A 22,812-nucleotide genomic window follows, 5' to 3' on the forward strand; every position below is an offset into this window, starting at 1 on the left:
GAATAACATAAGATTTAGAAACTGCTTTTTGAGCATACTTAGGCAGACAGTGAGTTCAGGGCCTATCTAAAGTAGTCTACCAAAGGAGCCGCGTTCTCGAGTGATCTCAGTAATATGAAGGCCATTGTAAGATCAAACAAGGCCCTGAACGCAGACCATAGCAGGTTCTTAAGGGTCCTCAGACTAGATATTTTGCTAAGAGTACTTAACCATAATAAAGGTAGCGATGTTCAGACCAAGAGCTTCTTGATGGAGGGTCAATGTCGCTGCTTCAGTGTTGATTTTTCTCTCTTGCGCTGGGGCCGAAGCCCACATATCCTTTGCTGTGAGTTCCTGGAGCGCAGAGGAGCTGTTAGCAGGCAGGTGCCCACCGCTTCAGGTGCAGGGAGGTGGCCAAGGATGGAGGAGCGGCTTCTGTCACGCAGTCCCAACTTTCAGCTGGAGGTTCAACCCGTGGGACCCCGCAGCTCCCTAAAACTGCCATCTCTTGCCTTCTGTATAGCGGCGATGGTGCCAAACAGCAGCGCGGGAACAGCAAGTGCTCGGCGTGCCCTGGGGAGGTAGCGGCAGGGGATGCTTCCCGCTGCTCGAGGCTGGCATGAGGGCTAATTCTGATTCTTCTATTTGAGACCACTGAGAGACCGTTTGAGACCAGTGGTTCAAAGGGAACATCATAAACTGGTCCCCAGTATAAATAATATCCTGTAACAGCTTTAAGCTTTGCTGTCTCTGCTTTAAGAATACTTGGTTAGCTGTTACTGCCATAAATACAGTTGAGTACCTATCATCTGTTGCTCAATCATCTTTTTTAGGTGTATTCATTTAATGAAGATGAAGTGAAGCTGAAAGCTTAATATATGTGATAGTAAGATAGGAATAGACATAGTTCATTGTATTTGCACAGAGAGATGCTCAAAATTCAGCTGGAAATTGCCTGAGCAACCTGATCCAAATTTGAAATTGGATTCAACTTAAAAGTTGATCCTGCTCTGTGTGAGGGCTTGGAGCAGACGAACCCCAGCAGTCCCTTCAACAGAAATTGTTCTGTGATCAAGTCTCTGATTCTGTGACAGATGATAAAAAAAAGTAGAAAAAAGTCCAGTGAGTCAGAATCAGAAGGAATTTTTGAAATGCATTGATTTTGAAACTGTGTAAGTTTATTGCTTTTTCTTACGGATTTTCAGCGTGTGGTTAGATGCCACAAAACCTATAAAAGTTGCGTTTGGAATAGCTGATTTGTTTTGCCTTAGATTTCAAATAAAATTTTCTCTGTTCATACAAAATTTATATTAACAATGAACTTTTGTCACAGCTGGCAAAGTTAACCTTTAGATGGGAAAGTCATATGCATAGAATCAGAGTCACGCAGATCAGAAGGGACTCTGGAGATGAGCTAGTCCGACCTCCCTGCGCAAAGCTGCGGACTCAAGGAGAGCAGGTTGCTCAGGGTGTTTCCAATGGGGTCTTGAATATCTCCAACAACGGAGACTTCACAACCTCTCTGGGCAATCCATACCAGTGTTTTATCACCCTCACCATAAAAAAGATTTTTTTTTTTTCCTTATATTTTACTTGAATTTCCTGGGTGTATTCTTCTTGAGTCACCACAGCCAGTAAACTATTCTGTAGACTAAATTATGCCATCAAGTTCCAAGTGCAGTAGCTATAAGCCTAATTTTCCTCTCCTCCAGAAAACTCACGTGCAACAGTAATACATTTCACTTGCATCTGTATTAAGGCATCTGCTGACAGAGCTGTTAGCTGAGGGTGTGAAGAGGTGTGATCCTGGACCAGCGTAACCGTGGCAGCCGAAGCCCTTGACACAAGCGTGGAATATCGCTTGTACTGGCATAAGTTACTGGATTATTGACTGTTCCTGGTCTTTGTAAGGGAAGATGTCATTCAGTTGCCTTTCTCCCCACTCTCCAGCAGGCTAACCGATTTCAGGTAATCGCAGCTTAATGACTTTGTGGATTCAGAAGCCAGGCTGGAGCTTCTTGATTTCTCGTTGGATTTAACCACGCTCTCTTGACTATATCAGGTTTTTGAGGCGAAAACATTTTGAAATTCAGACTATTTGCATGAGTGAGGGCGCACGGAGCAGTAACGCAGAAGACGTAGATTTGTAGGACTTCGCTTTCAGCCTTGCTCAGCACCCCCTGAAGAAGCGTAAAAGGTATCGGTCGTAACCGAGATTACAGTGAATACAAAGTCTCCTGTTGTGTACGTGCCAAGAGCAGCTTCTTCCTGCTCCCGTAACTTTACCTGCTCCTTAGCAGCAGCTTTCACTTCCCTTAAAGTATTTCTTCCATAATCACACAGCACCGAGTCCCTGAAAAAGAATCTTTTGGACTGCTGTGCAATATTTCAGTCTTCTCACGAGGAGTGAAATAACGCCATTGAAAGTCTAATAGAAGTTATGGACTGCCCTTACCGTCAAGGGGAAGCTCGGAGGCAAAGCGTGCATGCTGTTGCATTGCACCGTGGAAGGCAGCTTCTTGAGGACTTACAGAACAGGGTAACAGCAGGATATTTTCTCTAATCTAACTTCTAATGATCCTCTTACGCTCTTTGGGGGAAATAATAGAGCTGTGCTTAAAACTGAGTTGTTTTGGGTTTTTTTTTTTTTCCAAATGTTTAGCGTATACTTAAGAAGGGTTACTGTGTTCTGCCCTACACAAATAGAGCGTTTATGCTTTTGTACGTGCAAATGCAAAGACACTCGGTGACTCTGATTACACGGTGTTCCAGCTGTCTCGTACTAATGCCTTTAGCTTTGTCGTGATGTCAAACTGTTTATGAAGAGTGAAGAAATGGAATTTGGCTAACGTGACCTGACGCTTTTGCTACAAAACCAGTTTTTGAAGTGTATATACTTTTTCAGAAAATGTGCCAACTTTTTTTTTTTCTAAAAATGATAATACTAATGAAAAAAATGACACCCCTTTTAAAAATTTTACTTTGAAGCTCAGTGTTTTTACTTTTAGTTCTCTACTACCTCCCTCCCTTCTCCCTCCCTTCTTTGTTCAAATGGAGAGGATATAAGGAGAATTCAGATGCTGCATGTCTTAAGCGAAAGCGTTCCCAAGGTACAGTAATTGTAGATTTCTTTTTTGTAGTGCTCCTGGCTTAGGAAGCTTTAAATTCTAGTTTGCTTATATCAGCTAAATGTGTTAGATTTACATGCTTCAATTTCTTGAGCTGTATCCATGCCGTTTCCTTCAAAAGGGAAGGAAAAAGCGTCATGGATCTTAGCAGAAAAGTAGAAGTCTTGTGAATCGAAAAGTAGCTGCTAACAGCATCATGCGGTAATCCTTATTATAATTATTTGCAACTGTTATGAAAACTGTAAACATTTGTTTCTTACAATCCTTATATGGGGTTTGGCTTTTTCAATAAACTAAAAGCAACTTTTTTAGAATCACAGCAGGCCTGGTATAAGAAAAATTATGTCAGAGAAGGAATTTTTTCTGCCACTTTTTTTTGGATAATGCATGCATCTTTAATTTTATGTTGTAAATTATTTTTACTGCAGCTTTTGTATGAGTACAGGAGTGAAATGAGACTTTGGACACACGATATAAAAAGGGGAAGCTGTATAGAATACGTGATAAAGGCTGCTGTGTTGCAGAAAACAACTTCGAGCTTCGCAGCAGCTGATATTGTGCAAATTTGTTTCAGAAAGTGGGAGTAGATCTTACAGGAGCCATTAATGATTGCAGAAGGCTCAAAAGCACTTGTCACTGGTCTTTCTCTGCCACCGTTAAGGCCAGTAGTGATTAAACTTTTACTGACTTCAGTGACTGTGGAACTAGACTTCTGAAAACTGCACCCTCGATTTAAAATGTAAATGCACATGGTAGGTTTAGAGCTATTCTTGTCATAGCATATATTCTTTTAGCTCCTGGGGATATTGAGAATGAGAATTGGGGATATTGAGTATGAGAATTTATTGTGACATGCATAAATGTTTGCCTTTTGACTTCCTTTAATTATATTTTTCTATAATTGGGTCCAAATGAAAATGCCTGAAATCCAAATGTTTAATAGTAAACTTTTTCCTGCCTCTTCTGACGCATGGGAACTCAAGTCTGTTAAAGGTGAATAAGTGTGACTACTGTCTTGAGCAGTAAGAAGGGACTTCTGCCTTTTATTTTGTGATTGTAATTTTGAAATTATTTTGTCTATTTTTTTTCTCCAAATCATGTTTAGTTGTGCTAATGAATGTGCTTGAATTAAAAAAATTAAAAGTAGGTGCTTATATAACAAATAGTGACATTGATGAATTGCGAGGTGGTGAAGTGCAATATAAAAATGACAGCAATGTGGAACAGCCCAATTTAATTAAGAGCAGTAGCCTTTTTAATGGCATTGCATTCGTTTTTTAAATAAATAAAAAAAGGTTTTAAAATCTACAGCTGTACCTCAGGTTTACATACCAGAACCTCAGAGTTGTTTAAGAAAGAACAATATCGGCCAAATTATGCTCTCAGCTCTGGGTATGATGTGGCAGGGGTTTCTGCAGAAACTAATGCTTACTGATTTATTTTTAAATCCCTGAAAAAAAAGAAGGCAGAGAAGGTTTTCAGACCAGGTGTTCAGAAGGTTTAAAGACCAGGTGTCCCTCATCTTTAGTCCTGACTGGAATGACAGTGCCTTTGCGGAGGAGGTGGAGATAGTATCAGCTCTTAGCACTTCAGAGATGCTTTCCTCTAGATTGATTTTGACTTGAGCAGAGTCAAACTCTGGTAGAAGAGAATCACCCCATGCTTTGGGCTTGGCAGGTGGATGAAGGTATCAAGTAAAAAACAGGCGCTTACCTTAAAAGGTATTTAATTTTAAACTGTTGGCCCTGTGAAATGCCATGTTCAAGTGAAGGGCCTGTCCGTCTGTGCTTTCTGCTGGAGGGGTTCAGCTCCTCAAGCGCTGGAGCTGGGAGGATGTTTGCACTGGCATCCCCAGCTTCTCCACGGGTTTTGTGCTATGAGCATAAAAAATAGTGCAGGCTTTCTGCTCCTCAATTCTTCTCCGGTTATTTTGACTCGAGATGAGTTTCTGCAGTCTAATTGAGATCAGGTTCTTCAAGGCTTTAGGAATACGTATTCTGTATTTTATGTTTACCTCTTCATTTTTCATATGGAAACTTTTTAGAGGGACTTTTCCCGCTGTGTTCATCTGTCTTGGTGAAACTGGAGGTTTGTGTGATAGTCACCGTTGATTTCTTCAGCTGAAAGAAGTCCTTTCTTGATTCCTCTCTCTTCCCCTATGCTTCTCCCCATGTTTTTGCATGGCTTGCTCGCTACTGTCTAGCATCAGGCTGTCTTCCATCTACAGTGGGGTTGTGCCTTCCACGTACTCATACTCTACGTGTCTGTCATGGTTGGTATTCCTGAAAAACGTTTCATTTCTAGTTTCTGGCTACAAAGGAAACCAAAACTTGGTCTCATTTCTATGGGCTTGGCCTTTAATCCCAAACTAGAAAACTAAGCAGTGTGCAGAATACCTAGGGTTTTCTGCAGCTGGGGAAGATGCACCTACGGAGACGCCTGCTAAGCAAGCTGTGCATGTCGTCAGTGTCAGAGAAGTACTTCATGTGAAAACAAAGCTGCAAGAAGTCTGATTCACAGGGACATTCCTGTCCCACGGTTTTACAGGAGACCCTTCATCTTCTGTGCCTGCCGTTCAGAGATGCCGTAGCTGCAGTCAGATCTCCGTGAAGCTCAGCAACATCCTAGCCTGGCGCCCTGGAGAGAATCCGCAAACATAGAAAGCGTGCTCCTGAAGGACCCAGAGGCAGAGGAATGAATACGAAGAGCATTCCTCTACGCCATACCCACTGGCTAATCTGAATTCTGCGACTTGGCTTCCTGAGGCACGCTACGACATGCCTTGGTGACTTCTTGACGCTCTGTGACATCCCTCGGTATGAACAGTTCCCGAGTTGTCAGTTTGACCACCTCTGCAGCGTGCAAGAGGTTTATAGGACACAGTTTGTTCCGAAAAGAGAATGTAAATCATGTTATTTCATCATCTTCAGGAAAACATAACTTTCTCTTCCTTGTGTCCAGTTTCAAAACAGCAATGGCAGCCCTTGTTATCCCATACCTGGAAAGCATGGTTTGCATATTTTGATTTTTTTTTTTTTTTAGGAAGCTTATTTTCAGACTGCTATCAAATCCTCTCCAAAGACACTTTTTTTATTCCCCGCCTCACTATTAACACACCCTGGGGCTGTCAGCAGCAGAAGCTCCTTTTGGTTGGGCTCTTGACAGTCTTGAGAATCTCTTCCCAGTCCTCGGTGCAGTCTTGGCCCTCATGAAGAGGTACCTTATTGCAGGGTTGGTTTTTTTTTTACCTAAAGAGTATCTCCTGTGCATAATGACAGAGAACCACTGTCTCTGCCTAGATACATGCACACATGGCTTGTGGATCATTTATGCCTGTGACTGATCCCAGCTGGGCAGCTCTTCTCTCAGTTGGCTTTCTGCCATGCAGATCTGCAAGGGTGTACCGTTTTTCTCTCCCCAGACGTTGTCATCACTGGGACAGATGCTTATGTAAGGACAGAGAACACACAACCATAGTCATCAAGTGGAGTTGTCACTCCTATTTTGAAGGGGTATTCTTGCACACCAAGAGGGCCTGGAGCTCCGGATGATAGATTTTGCCCCTATTAGGTGATTTTTGTTCCACTGGTGGACATCACATTCAGGGGCTGAGGATGAACAGACATCCCAATGTTTATATAAATTTAAAAAGGGGAGACTTCCCTCAGTAAGAGGGTGGGTTGGTCTGTGGAATGGGTGCATCGATCCTCAGGCAGACTTTTTAAACAATGCATCCCATGGGATTTCAAAACAGAGTGCCAAAGTAGAGCACCCAGCAGCGTTTGTTTTGACCCAGGTGACTCTTGTTAACTTTTAAAGGAATGTCTCTCCTCCTGGTTGGTAAGATAGACACCCTGGAAGTGTTATCCAAACTTCTGCAAAATACTGCACTGGAGCGCATGGTGCCTTTGAAATGTCCTGCAGCCACTGTTTTTCAGTGATTGAGTCTCTCTGCTGCTGGTTTGGACTTTGCTCTGGAGGGTGCACATGGACAGGCACTCAAAAGCAAAGCAGTGAATGTGTTGGTAAGCAAAATTCACTAAGAGGTGCAAAATAAAATGTAAATATATCAATTAATTTATCATCTTACTGGCAAATTGGTAGATTCTCTGAAAAGCATTATCCATATGCATGTTCTGGATCCTGCCGCTTCCCTAAAAACTCATGATATTTTGTGGTTGCAGGAAAACTGAGAAGCAAGAACAAACAAGCACTTTTTTTCTTTTTTTTTTTTTCCTTTTTTAAATTTTTATTCTGGGTGCTGAGTAGAAAGGCAGGATGTATAGTCCAAGTGCTGTAAAAAATATATCTGAGCTTGAACGCAATGCATATGTTGACAACACATCTCAGAGAGTTAAGTCACTCTGTTGTCAAGAGACAAGGAAGCACGGTCCTACGGAGGGTTACTGGTAGTGTCATGTGGTGCTTATGTTAACAGTAGACCAAATTTTTCAGGTTCCCTTTTGAAGGTCTTGCTAAATATGCAGAGAAATAGTGTTGGGTATTTCATTTGCAGTTCCTTAGTGTATGCATGTGTTGTAGTTGATTCTGATGTGTCCTTCAACATACATGTTTTTGAAGAACACCGTAAAAGTTAGGAATTTGTTCTTCCCAAGTGAGAATAATTCATGCAGCACGGGGAAACCTCTTTCTGTATAGTTTTTTTTCCAATAGAGAGGCTGGACCTGATTCCAGAAAGAGTGTGAGGATCGCTCCTCACCAAACTCTGTTCTTCCCGTGGTAATAAGTGACTCAGCCATGGACCTCTCCGTCTCTTCCTCTGCATGCTTTGGACCTTGAGCACCATGCTCTCCAAAGAGAGAGCTTCCAGCCCTCCTCTTTCCCAGGAACATACTCTGAGAGGGATTTTACAGAATGCAGGTGGAACAGCTCTTAAAGACCTGCTAGACAATGCATAAAAAGTCTACATTGGTCATGGATTTGAGGATGGAGAAGATTGCAGAGACACCTGCAAGGAGGTCCCTTGCCTTTGCCAGTAGACTACGTGCCTGTCTCAGGACATCACAGTCTCCAAGTCTGAAAGAGGAAGCTTTGCTGGGAATTTCCTCTCCTTCTCCGGTTCTAAATTGAGATTTCTGGACATGGACTCGTCTCTGCGCCTGCAGGGATGTTTATGAAAAATCAGTTTGCATGTTCATTGACTTCTCGCTAGATTGCTCCTTGCTCTGGCCTGTCGTTAGCCTAAGCTGACATGTCTGCTCTTCAAAGTCAGGCTTACTTCCTTTCCTCTTCTTGCTCTGTCAGTGTAAAACAGCAATATAGTTCTAGTTATTTTTTGTGAATCAGTTGTTTACTATAACAGAAGGGGTAATCCTTTTCTAATCCCCTTGTTTCTTACAGACTTCATTTAGTTTTTCATCAGACTATGTTAGGTCTATCTGCCTTGGCAAAGAAACAAGAAATACTAGAGGAGAAAGGTCACAACATCTAGCTTAACGTGGCTGGTTTGTGCTGGAGCAGAGTTAAAATATGAAATCCTGATGGCTCAGGCTTTCTCAGATTGTTTTTAGAAGAGTATAAAAAATTCATTTGAGTGGCTTCAAGTAGGGGACAGGTTAGAGCTCCTCTTGTTATGGGAAAAAATACCAAACCCAGAACAATCCCTCTGGGTGTTTTCCATGACTTTGGACTTTTTAGCAAGACCAATGACAGTTAAATAACACTTTTTTTTGTCACAGGGCTATTACTGTTGTCAGCTCTCCGAATGTTGTGTATCCCACGTTAGGTGAGACCTAAGCAGCGGATTTCCAAACTTAGGTGAAATCCAAATTAGTAGTAATACAGCTGTGGTACCGCTTGGCTCAAGCCAGCTCTAAGCCTTAGGTGAGAGATTCTGACTTGCGTTATAACGTGCCTGCTGTGCTTAATCCCGACAGTCAGGCCGTGTGTCACGAGTTGGTGCCAGAGCTCAATCAGTTCCGAATCTGGAAAACACAATAACTGCACCAAAAAAACATTAGAGCTCTTCGTGGCTTTTGAAAGAGCTAGCTCCTATTCTGTGCCAGAAATCACTCATTCAGAGGCTTTCTCATTGAACTGCATTTCCAGCTCCTAGATATTTCTGAAAGGATGGAAATGCAATGGAGCCTTCTAGTAACGGGGCCTTGAAAGCCTCTGTGTTACTGCAGCGTACGGTCAAAACCAGGGATCTCGCTGTACGGACGCAGGAGAGAGAAGACAGGAGTGAAATGGCTCTTTTTCTGGTGATGAGAGTGCGTGGGGCAGCCCCCTGGTCATCACCCCAACCTGCCATATTTCAGGATGCATTGCCCTGCCCCCCTGGTTTCTGTTTTCAGCTAAGGGAATATTTTGGAAACCTACCATCCCAAAATGAGGGTGGGAGGAGAACGATGTGAAATGTCCTCAGAGGTGGTCTCCAAACTGCTGCTTGTCCTGGTCAGATTAATCCTAAGCGTAAAAAAACTTTTCAAGGTAAGAAGTAGTACGGATTTAGGTATAATGGAGCTCTAGATTTTAACCTATGTGTAAATTACTCTTCTCTCTCTGTGTTTGAAGAGGCTTTTTTTTCCTCTTACCCATCTAAATTAAATGTTGTTCCTTTTTGCTGCAGCTATTCATAGTCTAAAGTTGAGTCGCAACCATGTGGACTGGCACAGTGTGGATGAAGTGTATCTTTACAGTGATGCAACAACATCTAAAATTGCAAGAACTGTTACACAAAAGTTGGGGTTTTCCAAAGGTAATATTTCTCAGAGTTTGTAAAGAATATTGTAAATACCAGTATTTTACATTTGTTACTTTAACGCTAGAAGGAGATTTCAAGTTTGAAGTTTTAATATGTGACTAGCCCGCTTTGGCCATTCCGGTTTTTACAGAAGAGTATAGTATGGTACGTAGGTTATTGTACATAATTGTAACTAGATGTGAATAGGCTATGACTTATTTTTATTATATATTTTTATTTTGGATGCAGCAGTTAGCATTACGTAATAAGTATATGAAAATATTACAGCGGCGGAGTCCAGCAGCTACGATAGAAGAATTACAGTTCCCTTTGCAACCTTAACTTCACCGCTGTGTCCTTGCGTACTGGGATGCATTCCTATTAAATACACGATCACGCCTTCCCCCCTCGCCAGCTCCTGCTTTTTTTCAGTCCATTAAACAAATACATGAACTGAGAGGAGGGCCTGAAGCATTTAGAAATCGTTTCCAGTAGGAATCCAGGCTCATTTAAGCTCAAAACTACCAGTTATAAAGCCAGCAAGGCTGAGGTGGTTGGAAGAGAGGATGGTCTCGCTCAATTGAAAGGCAGATTATTGCCAACCTAGCAAACTGGAACTTGTCCTGTCTCTTGTGGTGCTCCTATGAGCTGCTGGACAAGTAGAAAAACAAGATCATACACATCTGTTTTGTTCCTTGGTTTCTGAAGAGGCAAGGTCAGGTAACAGGTTTGGCTTTAATCTCCATACCTCTGCTCTGTAATTAATGCCCTCTTACCCCACAGGGCTCTTGGGTGGATACTTAATTAGTGTTTGCCAAGAATTAATATAACTCAGTGCTTCAGTTCCAGAAGAAATGAAGTATTCTGTATCCAGAACACGATTTGGATAATGTGTAGTAAATAATAAGATCTGTCCTAAATAATTTGGGGGGAGAAATACCAAATAGAAGCCCACTTGGGAAACAAAACCTGTCCTGTGTAAAAACTGCCCTTAGCGTTTTTGTAGTGTTTTCTTCCTCCTTAAAACCAAACCGAGTTGTTTGTTTCAGTTTTCCTGGTGGGGCATGATGCTGCCTTCCTCTCCGCTGGCCGTCCGAAGGGGCTGCTGGATTCATGCGCAGCTAGCCCTCACGCAAGGCTGTGGTCCCCTCTGTGGCTCTGTCACTAGAGGGGGACGGAGACGCGCTGTGCCAGTGGGTTTCTCAAGCCATCGCCGCAGCGCTGAGAGCATACCCAGATTTGCCCTGGGTAATTGATTTTTTTTTTTTTTGTTTGGCCACTGAACTGGAGAACAAGTGGGGAAATTTGAGGTTGGATCAGCTTGAAATAAGACGTAGGTTTTACTCAAAATGTAAAATTTTCAACCGGCTCTCTTAATCGGGTCAGAGAAGGAATGACAACGCTCATCAGTTTTGTGGCCAGATCATTTCTGTGATCCTTCCATGCTGTGGAAGTAAGGTGGAGATGTACGGAAGTTTAACGATTGAGACGCACAGAAGAAGGGTATTGTGTTGTAAAAGCGGATGGGCAATTATACAACCCGTTTTTAAAAAGAAGTTTTTCCAAACCTCTCTGAAATTAGTTGTCTTTACAGTGGAAATGGCCTAGTAATACATTGAGTGTTACAATTAATATCACCTGGTTGCTCAAATCTCTCAGGAGTTTAGAATTGCAGATATTTAAAAATACATGCTATTCCTTTATGTATAATCTTATTTTCAAAATACTTTAATGTATTGGTCTGAGACAAGTCAAGCTTCTGTCAACATAGAAGACGGTTGCACTTGGTAGAATGTAACTGATCCAGGATAATGTTTTTTCTACAGCTTCAAGTAGTGGGACAAGGCTACATAGAGGCTATGTAGAAGAAGCTACGTTAGAAGACAAGCCACCACAAACTAGTCACATTGTGTTTGTTGTGCATGGTATTGGGCAGAAAATGGACCAAGGAAGGATCATCAAAAATACAGCTATGTGAGTGCTTCGTAATATTTGCAGTACCAACCTCTCGCCTGAATATAAGGCTGACGTTATAAATGACAGCAGACCCTTCGGTTTAAGCCGTATCTTTTCCTGTTTCCTTCTCCTCCTCTTCCCCTGAGTCATTAGTCTTTATATTGTGGGTACGCTACTTTCTCTGTTAATTCGGATGTATGGACTTAGGGAGAGCAGCTGCGAGCCAGAAGAGCCAGAAGAGCAAAGATATATTCTGTTTTCATGACCAACACTTGCAACTTTTAGGGGACCGGCCTGTGAAATTCTAGCACCTGTGCTCAGTGACTTTGCTGAGCGGGGAGAGATTTTTCATTTGGTCGAAATCAAGGGGAATCGCCGTTGTTCCTGCGGGTTGTCGGAATAGTGGAAGAGCGAAGTGCAGACTGGGAAGAGAGGAGAAACAGGGAGCTAGCGGGGATGTTGGCATTCCTAACGGGACAGAGTGACTTCATGCAGTTGGAAGCTATTGCTGTCAGTCTGCTCGTCGAGCTCTGTGCGTAGGTGCCTGATAAAAAGTAAAACATGATTGAAAGCTTACCGGATCTTTTCATTGAATGTCTTTTGTGAAGACCGGTTTGCAAATGGTTTTTGATTTGACATCCGAGCTAACTCAGAAGGCCAAGTAGGGTGCTGGGGAATGGGAAGAGAAACTGTTGAGAATGCTGTACCTGAAAAGATTTTTGAATATTAGAAGAAATCATCAAGTCGTGATGACAGCATTGTGGTGGGGGACAAGGTGGTGTTAAGGAATACTTCATTAGCTGAAAGAAGAGGCTAAAAAAGTGTGAATTGCAGCTCTGTATCGCGCAGATGGTTTAGTACGTGTGTCCCAAATAAGTCCCACTTTCCAGCGAAGTCGACAGGAATAGCGACATACCCAGGGACTCCTGTGAAAGCGCGCGTAGGGCTGGGATTGCTGATTTTGTGGGAAGAGCTTTATGAACCTGCCTTTAAATCCAGAATGGCAATGTAGGTCAGTGCTTACGTGCCGTCGCCGTGGCGTGTACCGTCGTGTCAGCAGGCTCTTGTGTTCGTTCAGCTCCTTGTTCCACTCTGGTGTCCTCCGGCGTGATAGAGCGGACCTCTTGATTTCAATGCTGTGTCATTTGTCACCTCAAAGCAACAACCTGCTACTCCCTGCTCCCCTCCTTCTGGCACTTCACTGCTCTTCTATTCGTGTTGTTTAAGAGCACGCAGTCAAAACCAAAGAGAAAAGGATCCACAGCCCGTGGTAAAAAGCTGAAATTAGTCACCAAAATAAATATAAAACTTAAAATTTTTGTAGGAGGCAATTACACCGGAAATGCAAACACCCTAAATATAAGTTGCAGTTTTAACGGCGATGAGAAATAAAACTTCCACCTTGGAATCGTTAAGGTTTTCTGCTTTTTCTTTCTCCCTACCCCATTTTGCATTGAACATACATACAGGGGTCGGATGGGTGGATTAACTTCAGCTCAGGACACAGTGCGTAGGTGTTCCTTCCATAAGAAGTCCTGCTTTAATTGGCAGCCCATTATGTGAAATCTTTTATCTAAAAGAGAAAGAAGACTTTTTGTGCTTCAGTAAATCTCGCTCATGTCCTCAAGAAATATCAGGCAGTATTGCATAGCCTTTTAAAATGCTAATTATTGGCATAAATTGTGTATTCTGTTCAAAATCTGCAAATGAAAGCATCATTTTAGATTGAAGTCTCTCTTTTTATTCTTTTTTTTTTTTTTTTTTTTTTATAGCTTACAACTTATCAGTGAGGAAGATCCCATATGTTCTAGGAAGAGATTTTAGAAGAAATGTCTGCCAGGCCAGCACAATGGCAGCTCTCACAAGCCGTACTAGCACTTTCTGTTAGCACTTTCATCCATGATATGTGTGTGTATTTTTTTAATTTTTTTTTTTTTTTTTACATTCTTTTGCATTAGGGGCACAGGAAGTCACATGTTGCCTTTTGAAAAAGAAGAAAACAGATCAGGAGAAATATTTTTTGACCCTTCCCACTTTAAAGTAGAAGCTAAGGAGAGAACACCTCAGTGGTTTTTTCCTTTTAAATGCACGTTCTTTAGTAGGAAACCTGTAGTTGCAGCCTTGCTAAATCTGTAACTTAAGGCATAGGTCTGCCCATCAGTGTCACCACTCCTTTCTTCTTCCCTCGTCAACATCTGGGTACCACCAGCAGATGTAAAGGCACTATCAGCCTTCCAAACTCATCGTTACCTTGGGCTGCGTGCAGCTTCGAAGGACTTGGATGTTGCTTGTGGTGTACACGTGCTGGCGTGGGACCCTGGGGTGGGTGGTGTGTGTTTCCTTTCGAAACAGAAAGTTGCTTTTGGTTTAGGCCCTAGGACGTCTGGCAGGACACGTTCCTCTGCCGAGAGCCACCAGTCCTCTCCGTGGACTCTGGGGAGAGAGCAGAGGTGAGGCAGGTTGGACGAGGCAATCTCCATGACACCTTGCATTTTTTTGGTACGGTGCTTGGAGAGACTCTGGGACCTCCAGAAGGGAACAGTTGTTCAGGTGCCTTCCCTTTCTACCATCCACAAAAAACTGTCTTGTGCGTTTTGTCTTTGCCACGTACAGTTATTCTTGCTTCTTTGGGGGTTCAATCTCCCCTGGGATAAAACTTTTGTATTTATTTCAACCTGTGTGAGAGCAACACTTCAGTTCATAGCACAAAACCGAAGCCTCGCTTGAACAAGTGGTCCTAAAAGAAAGAAGAAGAAAGAAAAGTGCAAAACCCAGACATGGAATACTCTTTCTGTACTAGAGCTCTGTCCTCAGGTTACCGCCTCGAGAAGAAATTGCTGCAGCTCGCGTGATGCATCTGCATCATTAGGCAGATCCCGTTGGTTACAGAGGTTAAAACAGAACTCTGCTGCCAGGGTAATTTCAAATTATATGCACTAATTTCATTAAGGAATGGAGTTCATTCTAGTCATTAACGTGGTTAGATGCTACGGTTCCAGGGCGTCCTGTAAGTAGGTAAATGGAAAAGGTGCATTTTATTGATGCTTGAATGAACAGGTCTTTGGTAGATGTGACATGATTTTGTTCCTTCACAGGGTAGTTAAACACATTTATTATCTAAATGTAGCACGGCAGCTGGTACAACAAGCTGCTCCTGTCAGTGCCGATATTAACTGCAGAACTCGGCTGGGAAGAGACGGGACCTCCTCCAGGCTGGAACAGTGATTCAGCTGACCTAACATGAACAGAATAATGTGCTGTGAGCTGCTTCGGTAGCAGAGGGATGATTGTTTAAGGCAGAAGATAGTATATTCTGTAGTCCCGTGTAATATAAACTAAGATATTATAGCATAATTGGAGGGGTTTTTATTTGCCATCAGATGCAGTATTCTGCCATTACTAGGTTTCTGATAAGGTACAATGTAAGCTTTTAAAAAAAATCGGTTTGGGATATCCTTTTAATTTTACTCTATACACTTTCATACTGTGAATTGGAATATTTTTTTTCACTGAACTCTAATCTCTGATTTTGCTGACCTTCTGCTTCTAGGTTATGGCGGTGGGTGGGATGGGGTTTCTTACATATATGAGACAGAATTTAGGAATGTTACTATCCACGTTTGCAACCTCATTTAAAAAAATCTTGTTGTTTTACCTGACTTAGGTAAAGGTCAGACCTTTAGGCTGGCCCTCCAAATTTCATCAGCTCCTGTGCTTGAAAATGAAGTAACTGTTCTGTGTATTTCCATAATAGCTCTAATGTTGTGGCACCTCTTGGCTGCTCTTACCCTGAAGCTGGTATCCGTCTGCCTCTGTCTGAATCTCCTCTTTTGATTCAAAAATTATATTTGCCTGTGCTGCTGCTCGTAGCACAAAAATTGCTGTCTGCACAAGCAACATCATCTTGGCGTTCCATAATCACCAATTACATGTTTATTGCAAGTCCCATTAGAAAGCATTTTAATTGTGGATTATCATTATAATAATTACTTCAGAATAGCTATTTTGGTAAATTTCCAGTGGTGTGCAAGCCCTTACAGAGGGCAGAGCCTCTCAGAGACCTTTCCGTGCATTACATATGCGCTGCTGGAATCTTAAATCAAGATTTCCTGTAAAATTTTTCCTATATTTTTTAGCTTTTCAGATATTTGGTAGTTTGGGTTATTTTCCATTTAAATGCTTGCATTGCATGAAATACATATTACATGCTTGTTTTCCATTCTTCGGCGCTGGTAGTAATTCGGAAATTAAGTATCCAAATGGTAAAGATTGTCTTACAGGTTTCAACTTGAGCTTGTCTTGCAAGCTAAATGAGGAATTCAGCCCAAGAGGTAAAAGGGCATTAAATACTCTCGTAAGAGCTTGTTTTGTGTATATTTATTAATTATCTAACACGTGACTGCATATTGGACGGAAGCTGTAGTAGCCTGTTTAGGACTTAGATGTATCTCGAGATACATCTAAGTCCTCATTTCTGCCCGGTGCTGCCCTTCTCCTGCCCACACCAGCACGACTGTCTGTATGGTCCCTTTCTAAACTGGATCGCTGCAGTTGGTCCAAAACACTGGAACCCCATCTGGACGATGGGAGCGAGTGGCGAGGAGGCAGGGGCCGACAACGGGAACAGGGAACGCCTCATCTGCTGTACGCCAAAGGCAGCATCTCCCTGAAGGGCAACCTTGCCGCCGTTTGGGAAGCAGTGTTGGGGAGGGAGGCACTCGCGCTTGGAGCACCTGGATCTCCGCAGGCTTCTCTCGGGGATCCCGTAATCAGCTAACGGAGCAGCTTGAGTTCCTTTGATCGTGCAGGGTCCCATTATTCTTGAAAAGGATGAAGTGTGAGTCACGATCGTGCTTACTTTGGTTGCATCCTAGAATTGCTGTCTTCGGAAGTAAAATGAGTCTGCGTACGTCCTTCAGCAGCGGTCTTAATGTGTTCTGGTCTGAGAGCAGATGAATCCCTGAAGAGCAGTGGCAGAAGATGGCTCGTGTCTTGCAGTTGCTCTTTGAAATCTGCCTAGAGTAAGACTTGAGTTTGCATTTCTGCGGTGCAGCTAAGCTTTTGAAAACAGCCTTCCTTTCATTTCCTCTGGCTTGAGCAGATCTCCGTTTTTATTAGTCATGCCCGCTACTCTCACTTTGCCTTACCAAATGTAGCTCGAGCCAGCCCTGAGCATCCTCAATAACTCGTGGTATTGTTTCCTCAAAGAGGCTGTGAGTGCTGCCCTCCGTTCGAGGGAACTCCAGGGTGGTGAAAGCAGTTGGGGAATGTTTTAGAGCATAATTTACCAAATTGTGACCACTGTGTGACCAAAATCCAGGAACGGATCCACACGGTTTTGCAGGCAGTAGCGAGAGTGTAGGGTTTTTTTGTGGGGACATCCCATTGCCCTGTCTCTTAAAATCATGAGTTCGAAGTAAGAAGTTGGCTGGTGTAATGCTTTTTAAATTAAAGACCATTCCCTTTTTCTTGGCTATGGATCATCTGACTGAAGACAGCCTGCAAAGATGACTTGGGAATAAAATGAGTAACATCTTCAAGCCTTCAGGCATTTTGCTCTGTTACCAGCTATCAAGGTCATTTTATAAAATTTGTGAAGTAGCTGAAGCTAACTTGTTTGTAGCTCTCCAGTTTTTAATGTAGTAGTTGTGAATGTTCCACAAGAGTAAAATTGGTAGCATAAGACAGCAATAATCGTAAATATGTTAATATATCTCTGGAATATACTTGCTTAAGCAAGGACGTATACCTGTGAAAATATGGGTTTATTATTTATTATTTTAATCAGAGAAAGGCAGCCAAGCCTTTTTATTTATGGTGAGTCTCAAGTATCTATTTTCAGGCCATTACTTCTTGCATGGAAAATAGCAATAAGTCAAAATGCTTTCTAAGGTATGCGGTGCATCTGCACCTGAGTGATTTTTTTTCTTAGAAAAATAATAAATTTTAGTTGTAACCATGTGTTTTGATGTATAGATTTAAGTAATTGTTGCTCTGGGGTCAATATTTCAACATCCATTTGTATTGGAAAGGAGAAGAATTCTCTGCCTGTTTAAATGAGGATTTATTACTTCAGTTGGTGTTAATTTAGCAAGTGAGTAGAGGGACTTGCCATCTAATAAAATAGCTCAAAATATTTATTTTTAAAAACCCAGAAGAAGGAAAAAAAAAAGACTTTCTAGCAGAACAGATAAGCATGTGTATAGCAGGTATATACGCATGTGAGCGTAGCCACATTGCTTGGCAATTACAGCACAATTTTGATTAGAATTTATAATATAAAATTGTTGACCAAAATCAGTGGGAGATGTCATATAGTGCCATTCGCTGTAAATGAGATGCGTTGCATTGGGAATTGTTCTGCTGGTGCGTTTTAATGCCCCATCCTTGTGAGCGGGAGATTGCTGTGACATTGCTGCTGGCAAATCATGAGAGAGAGAATAATTGCACCTCTGACAGCATTTGGCTAGTAACGCTGAACGGGGTGGCCTCAGAAAGTTTAGTGGAAGGCATAAAAATTAAATGTTTTCGTCGCTACATAGTTCCTAATCTGCAAAACTCCAGTCAGCAGTTTGTAGTATTAACCAGTTTCAGAAGGTGAGCGTGCAAGGCAGCGTATCGTAGCCGAGGAGCAGACGTGAAGCGCTGGGAAACACAATTTATGCTTACTTGGCTTGACATCGGTGAAGTGGCGGTTAACAAAAATTTGTTGAAACAGACCTTTTGTGCACTCCTACCAGAATGTATTTTGCCAGGCATAAAGGAAGATGCACACAGAGTTGGGGTTTGGTTTTCTAATGTACCTGAGTGCTTTGGCATGTTTGTCGATAATCCGTTCTAGCAGAAGTTTGGGACCGTTCTGCCGGAGGCTGGACCATGTCTGGGCAACCTCAGCTGACGTGGGGGGAGCCCTCCAGATCCGAGTAAAATTAGGTTTTGCCTTTCACAAGATTTCGGATAAGGACACAAAGCTGGCACAGCTTTTAGGGGGGGAGGCTTGAAGCTTTTCCCAAAAGCTTTGGCAGGATTGCTAGGCTGCACTGTTTTTTCCAAACTCATATATCTAGCTTTAGAAAGGAGACTTTTAGGTAAAAAAAATCCTCTGTGTCAGTTTGCCTGCGAATAGCTTTAGTAAGACCTGGACCCTTTCGAACGGGAAGAAACCCTGTAGCTGTCATATTTGACGATGGGGATGACAGCAGCTCTAATAGCTATTGCTTCATAATGTTTGCAGCTGCTACTGATGTGTAAATAGTTTGGATTTTTTTTTTCCTGCACTATTAGGTTATTTCCTGGTTCTTTCACTTAAAGTAATTGTTGCTGTGTAGAATTCTGTGCTCTATTCATACGCTGTTTCTATGCTTTTACTGCTTTTAAGCCTAGCAGCTTTAGATTGCTGCTTGGCCGGTTTCCTGCTAAACTTACTGTTTCTGAATTCATCTTAGCTGGCCACCAGCCTCCTTCATGCAGAGCAAGTTAAGCTGACTTGGCCATACCAAAGAATTGTTAGCATTTCCAAAGAATATTCATTTAGAGTTTAGATTTTAGGTCCCTACATTTCCTCGTGCTGGTAATCATCGGATTTTGTTCAGACGGGTGTGTTTCTCTTTTGGTTTGCTTACTCAGGGACTCCAGGAATGTTAATGTATTTACTGAACTTTTATCTTCTTGATAATCTAGAAATTCTGTGCGGCTGGATTTGGGCTCTCAAGTAAGTGTCCTTAGAGGCACGTTGCGGGGGGGGGGGGGGGGGGGGGGTTATTCTGTGCTTTGCAAGGCTCGGTCAGTTTGGGCCTTAAAACCTGATTTAAGCAGATCTTCTTGCTGGGTTTGGGGTTTTTTTTCTCATCATGGGAACCTTTACCATCTTGTTGGCCTGGAAACTAGGAGTGCAATTGAAGCAGGCTTTAAAAATAGAGGTGCTGATTACAGAATCACAGAATCGTATAGGTTGGAAAAGACCTTTAAGATCATCGAGTCCAACCGTAAACCTGACACTGCCAAGCCCACCACTACACCATGTCCCTAAGCACCTCAGCCAAACGTCCTTTAAATACCTCCAGGGATGGGGACTCAACCCCTTCCCTGGGCAGCCTGTTCCAGTGCTTGACAACCCTTTCAGTGAAGGAAAATTTCCTAATATCCAGTCTAAACCTCCCCTGGCGCAACTTGAGGCCATTTCCTCTCGTCCTGTCCCTTGTTACCTGGGAGAAGAGACCGACCCCACCTCTCGACAGCCTCCTTTCAGGCAGTTGTAGAGAGCGATGAGGTCTCCCCTCAGCCTCCTTTTCTCCAGGCTGAACAACCCCAGGTCCCTCAGCCGCTGCCCATCAGCCTTGTGCTCCAGACCCTTCCCCAGCTCCGTTGCCCTTCTCTGGACACGTTCCAGCCCCTCAATGTCTGATTAGTTGCGTTTCTTGGCTGTTTGGTCAGGCCATCAGTAACTGCTTTGGAAGAAAGCGAGTAGAGGATGCTCCCCTTTCTTCCTTTCCTTTCCTTCATCAGAAAGTAGGTGTCCCTTACGGAAAAGTGTTTTGACTGCCTGCTTCAGAAATTTGGTACATCGTTGATCTGCTTTTTTCATAGCATAATGTGCTTTTCCTTTTCCTGGGAAAACCACGATAAAGAAGAAGAATTCATTATCTTTGTAGAAAATGTTTTTGCAAGGCATTGGCTTTCATACCCCTTCCTCAGTGAAGTGTGTTTCTCGCTGTGCAGCTGATAGGGCTGAAGTGAAAACGTAGAAGGCATTTTGCCCAAAGCCACCATGACATCCCTCTGCGGCCCTCAGGAGCCGAAGGTGATGGTTGAAATTCATCTCTGTGTTTCTTCCACCAGATCCCTCTGCCTTCAGCCTAAATCCCGCTAGCGAGCTGTGTCCTAATGGCACGACATTAGGGACTGGGGTTGTTCAGCCTGGAGAGAAGGAGGCTGAGGGGAGACCTCATCGCTCTCTACAACTGCCTGAAAGGAGGCTGTCGAGAGGTGGGGTCGGTCTCTTCTCCCAGGTAACAAGGGATAGGACGAGAGGAAACGGCCTCAAGTTGCGCCAGGGGAGGTTTAGACTGGATATTAGGAAATTTTCCTTCACTGAAAGGGTTATCAAGCACTGGAACAGGCTGCCCAGGGAAGGGGTTGAGTCCCCATCCCTGGAGGTATTTAAAAGCCGTTTGGCTGAGGTGCTTAGGGACATGGTGTAGTGGTGGGCTTGGCAGTGTCAGGTTTACGGTTGGGCTCCATGATCTTAAAGGTCTTTTCCAACCTGTACGATTCTGTGATTCTGTGACAGCTTCCCTGGGAGATAAGAACCAATTCTGTCAATACTTCTTCCATTTTATCTGTATTGTCACCTCTGGTGGCAACCTCGTGGAGGAGATTTGGGCAGCTCCTGACTTGGTCTTGCAGCTGCCTGCCGTGCACTGCTGCCTTTGGTTTAACGGGGGCTGAAACTCAAGGCAGGAGTTTGGCAGAGTTGTCTATAGGGGATCGCCGTGTCGGTGCAGACAGTGTTTTGCTCATCCAGTGGAGCAGCTTAAGCGATTACTGTCTCAGGTGTTGGCAGTGATTTAAGCTAAACTGTCTCATTTCTATTGAAGGAGACAGAGGAGCATTAATATATTCAAGGAAAGTGTCTCAGCTAGAGGGTTAAACTTCCTAAACCGCATTGGGACTGGTAGAAGTACAGATGGGAGATTAATGTCATCATGCCTGTGGTTGTAGCAATCATTAAAAGGGGGTTGCTTTGAAAATAGGAAAAAAAAAACAAAACACCCGTGTTGAAACTCTGGGCTTTGCCTCAGAAATAAAAAAACCCTCTGACGCTTGGAACTGGGAACCAGCTGCTGGAAACCCAGCGCTGCTGCCCCTTGGTCGGATTTAGGTTGTCATGCTCATCTCAAAAATGCTAATACCGTTGGGAGCCCAGATTCATGTAAAGGAAAGAAAGGGAAATATAACGCTTCATAGTTTGGTTGCTGAACGTTTTTGATAGAACGCATGGATATTTTACTGTCTTGTATAATTTCCTGCTGGTTTTCATTTTTTACTGATGGGTCTTTCACGCAACACAAATAAAGGAGCGTTCTTAAAAGAATATAACATACCATTATTCCCCTTTTCCCCCAAACAACAGAGAGGGTCAGATATACTTTGGGGTTTAGGTATTTTAAGTTTCTCGCATCCCTTGAGAGAGGTGCCTCAATGTTCATGTTCAGATATGCTTTAAAAATGAAAAGTCTTTTAATTTGAAAGGACAGTTAGCCTGTCCATCTGCTACTGCAAGTTGAAATGCTAATAAATGGTCCTATTTCTTACTCTGAGAGCTCTCAAGCCTTCCAATTTGATATACAAAATTAAAATACAATTCTGACTTTTCAAGCAATGTTTTTAATAGTTTTCTTTGTGTTTAAAAGCACTGACTTGTCTGCCTTACACACGGGTCTAAGTGGTTGATTTCAGTGGATTCAGGATTTCAAGGCAGTGGTAAAATTCTTAATTTTCAGATCATATTCCACTCCAAACCCACTATAGTTAACAGATATCTTTCAATTGAATTTAGGTGCTTTCTGTTAAGTCTATAGTATAACACATTTAAAATTTTTTAAACCCTTTTTTTTTTTTTTTTGGAGCATGTAATGTGCAGAATTTTTCATTATATGAGAATATAAGTACTTTATAACAAAAGCATGAGGTGAGGTAATTCCCTGTGTTAGTAAGCATGCATTGCACACTTGAAAAGTAGTAATGCAAGAAATGTGTTGTTGCTGGATGCATTGGCTTTATTTGGTACGAGCACCAATAGTAGTCTTTACAGGAACGTGTTCTTTTGTTCTTTTTTATAGGATGCGAGATACTGCAAGAAAAATAGAAGAAAAGTATTTTTCCAATCTTGCAACGCATGTTGAATTTCTTCCGGTTGAATGGAGATCAAAACTTACCCTCGATGGAGGTACGTTACGTGGTTCTTTTGCTGTTCCAGTAGCTGCAGTCTGCAAAATTGTCCCTAGAAGTTTCATGCCGTGTTCTCTGCACATGCCTTGTTTG

The 22,812-nt window shown here is 42.6% G+C and overlaps 1 protein-coding gene across 2 annotated transcripts in view; it reads left to right on the top strand.

Moving 5' to 3' along the window:
• The window catches only part of DDHD1 (DDHD domain containing 1), a 69,875-nt gene that overhangs the window by 21,646 nt on the left and 25,417 nt on the right, over nucleotides 1-22,812 (top strand). Inside the window, exons 3-6 of one of the 2 annotated variants that reach the window (XM_075503924.1) lie at nucleotides 2,988-3,089; nucleotides 9,700-9,828; nucleotides 11,640-11,787; nucleotides 22,611-22,717. In XM_075503924.1, coding sequence (XP_075360039.1) covers nucleotides 2,988-3,089; nucleotides 9,700-9,828; nucleotides 11,640-11,787; nucleotides 22,611-22,717 — 486 coding nt within the window. The remainder of the gene's footprint in view (nucleotides 1-2,987; nucleotides 3,090-9,699; nucleotides 9,829-11,639; nucleotides 11,788-22,610; nucleotides 22,718-22,812) is intronic. The other variant, XM_075503925.1, reaches the window with a different exon arrangement.

This window comes from Mycteria americana, chromosome 5 (genome assembly GCF_035582795.1).
Source record: "Mycteria americana isolate JAX WOST 10 ecotype Jacksonville Zoo and Gardens chromosome 5, USCA_MyAme_1.0, whole genome shotgun sequence".
Lineage (NCBI taxonomy): Eukaryota > Metazoa > Chordata > Aves > Ciconiiformes > Ciconiidae > Mycteria > Mycteria americana.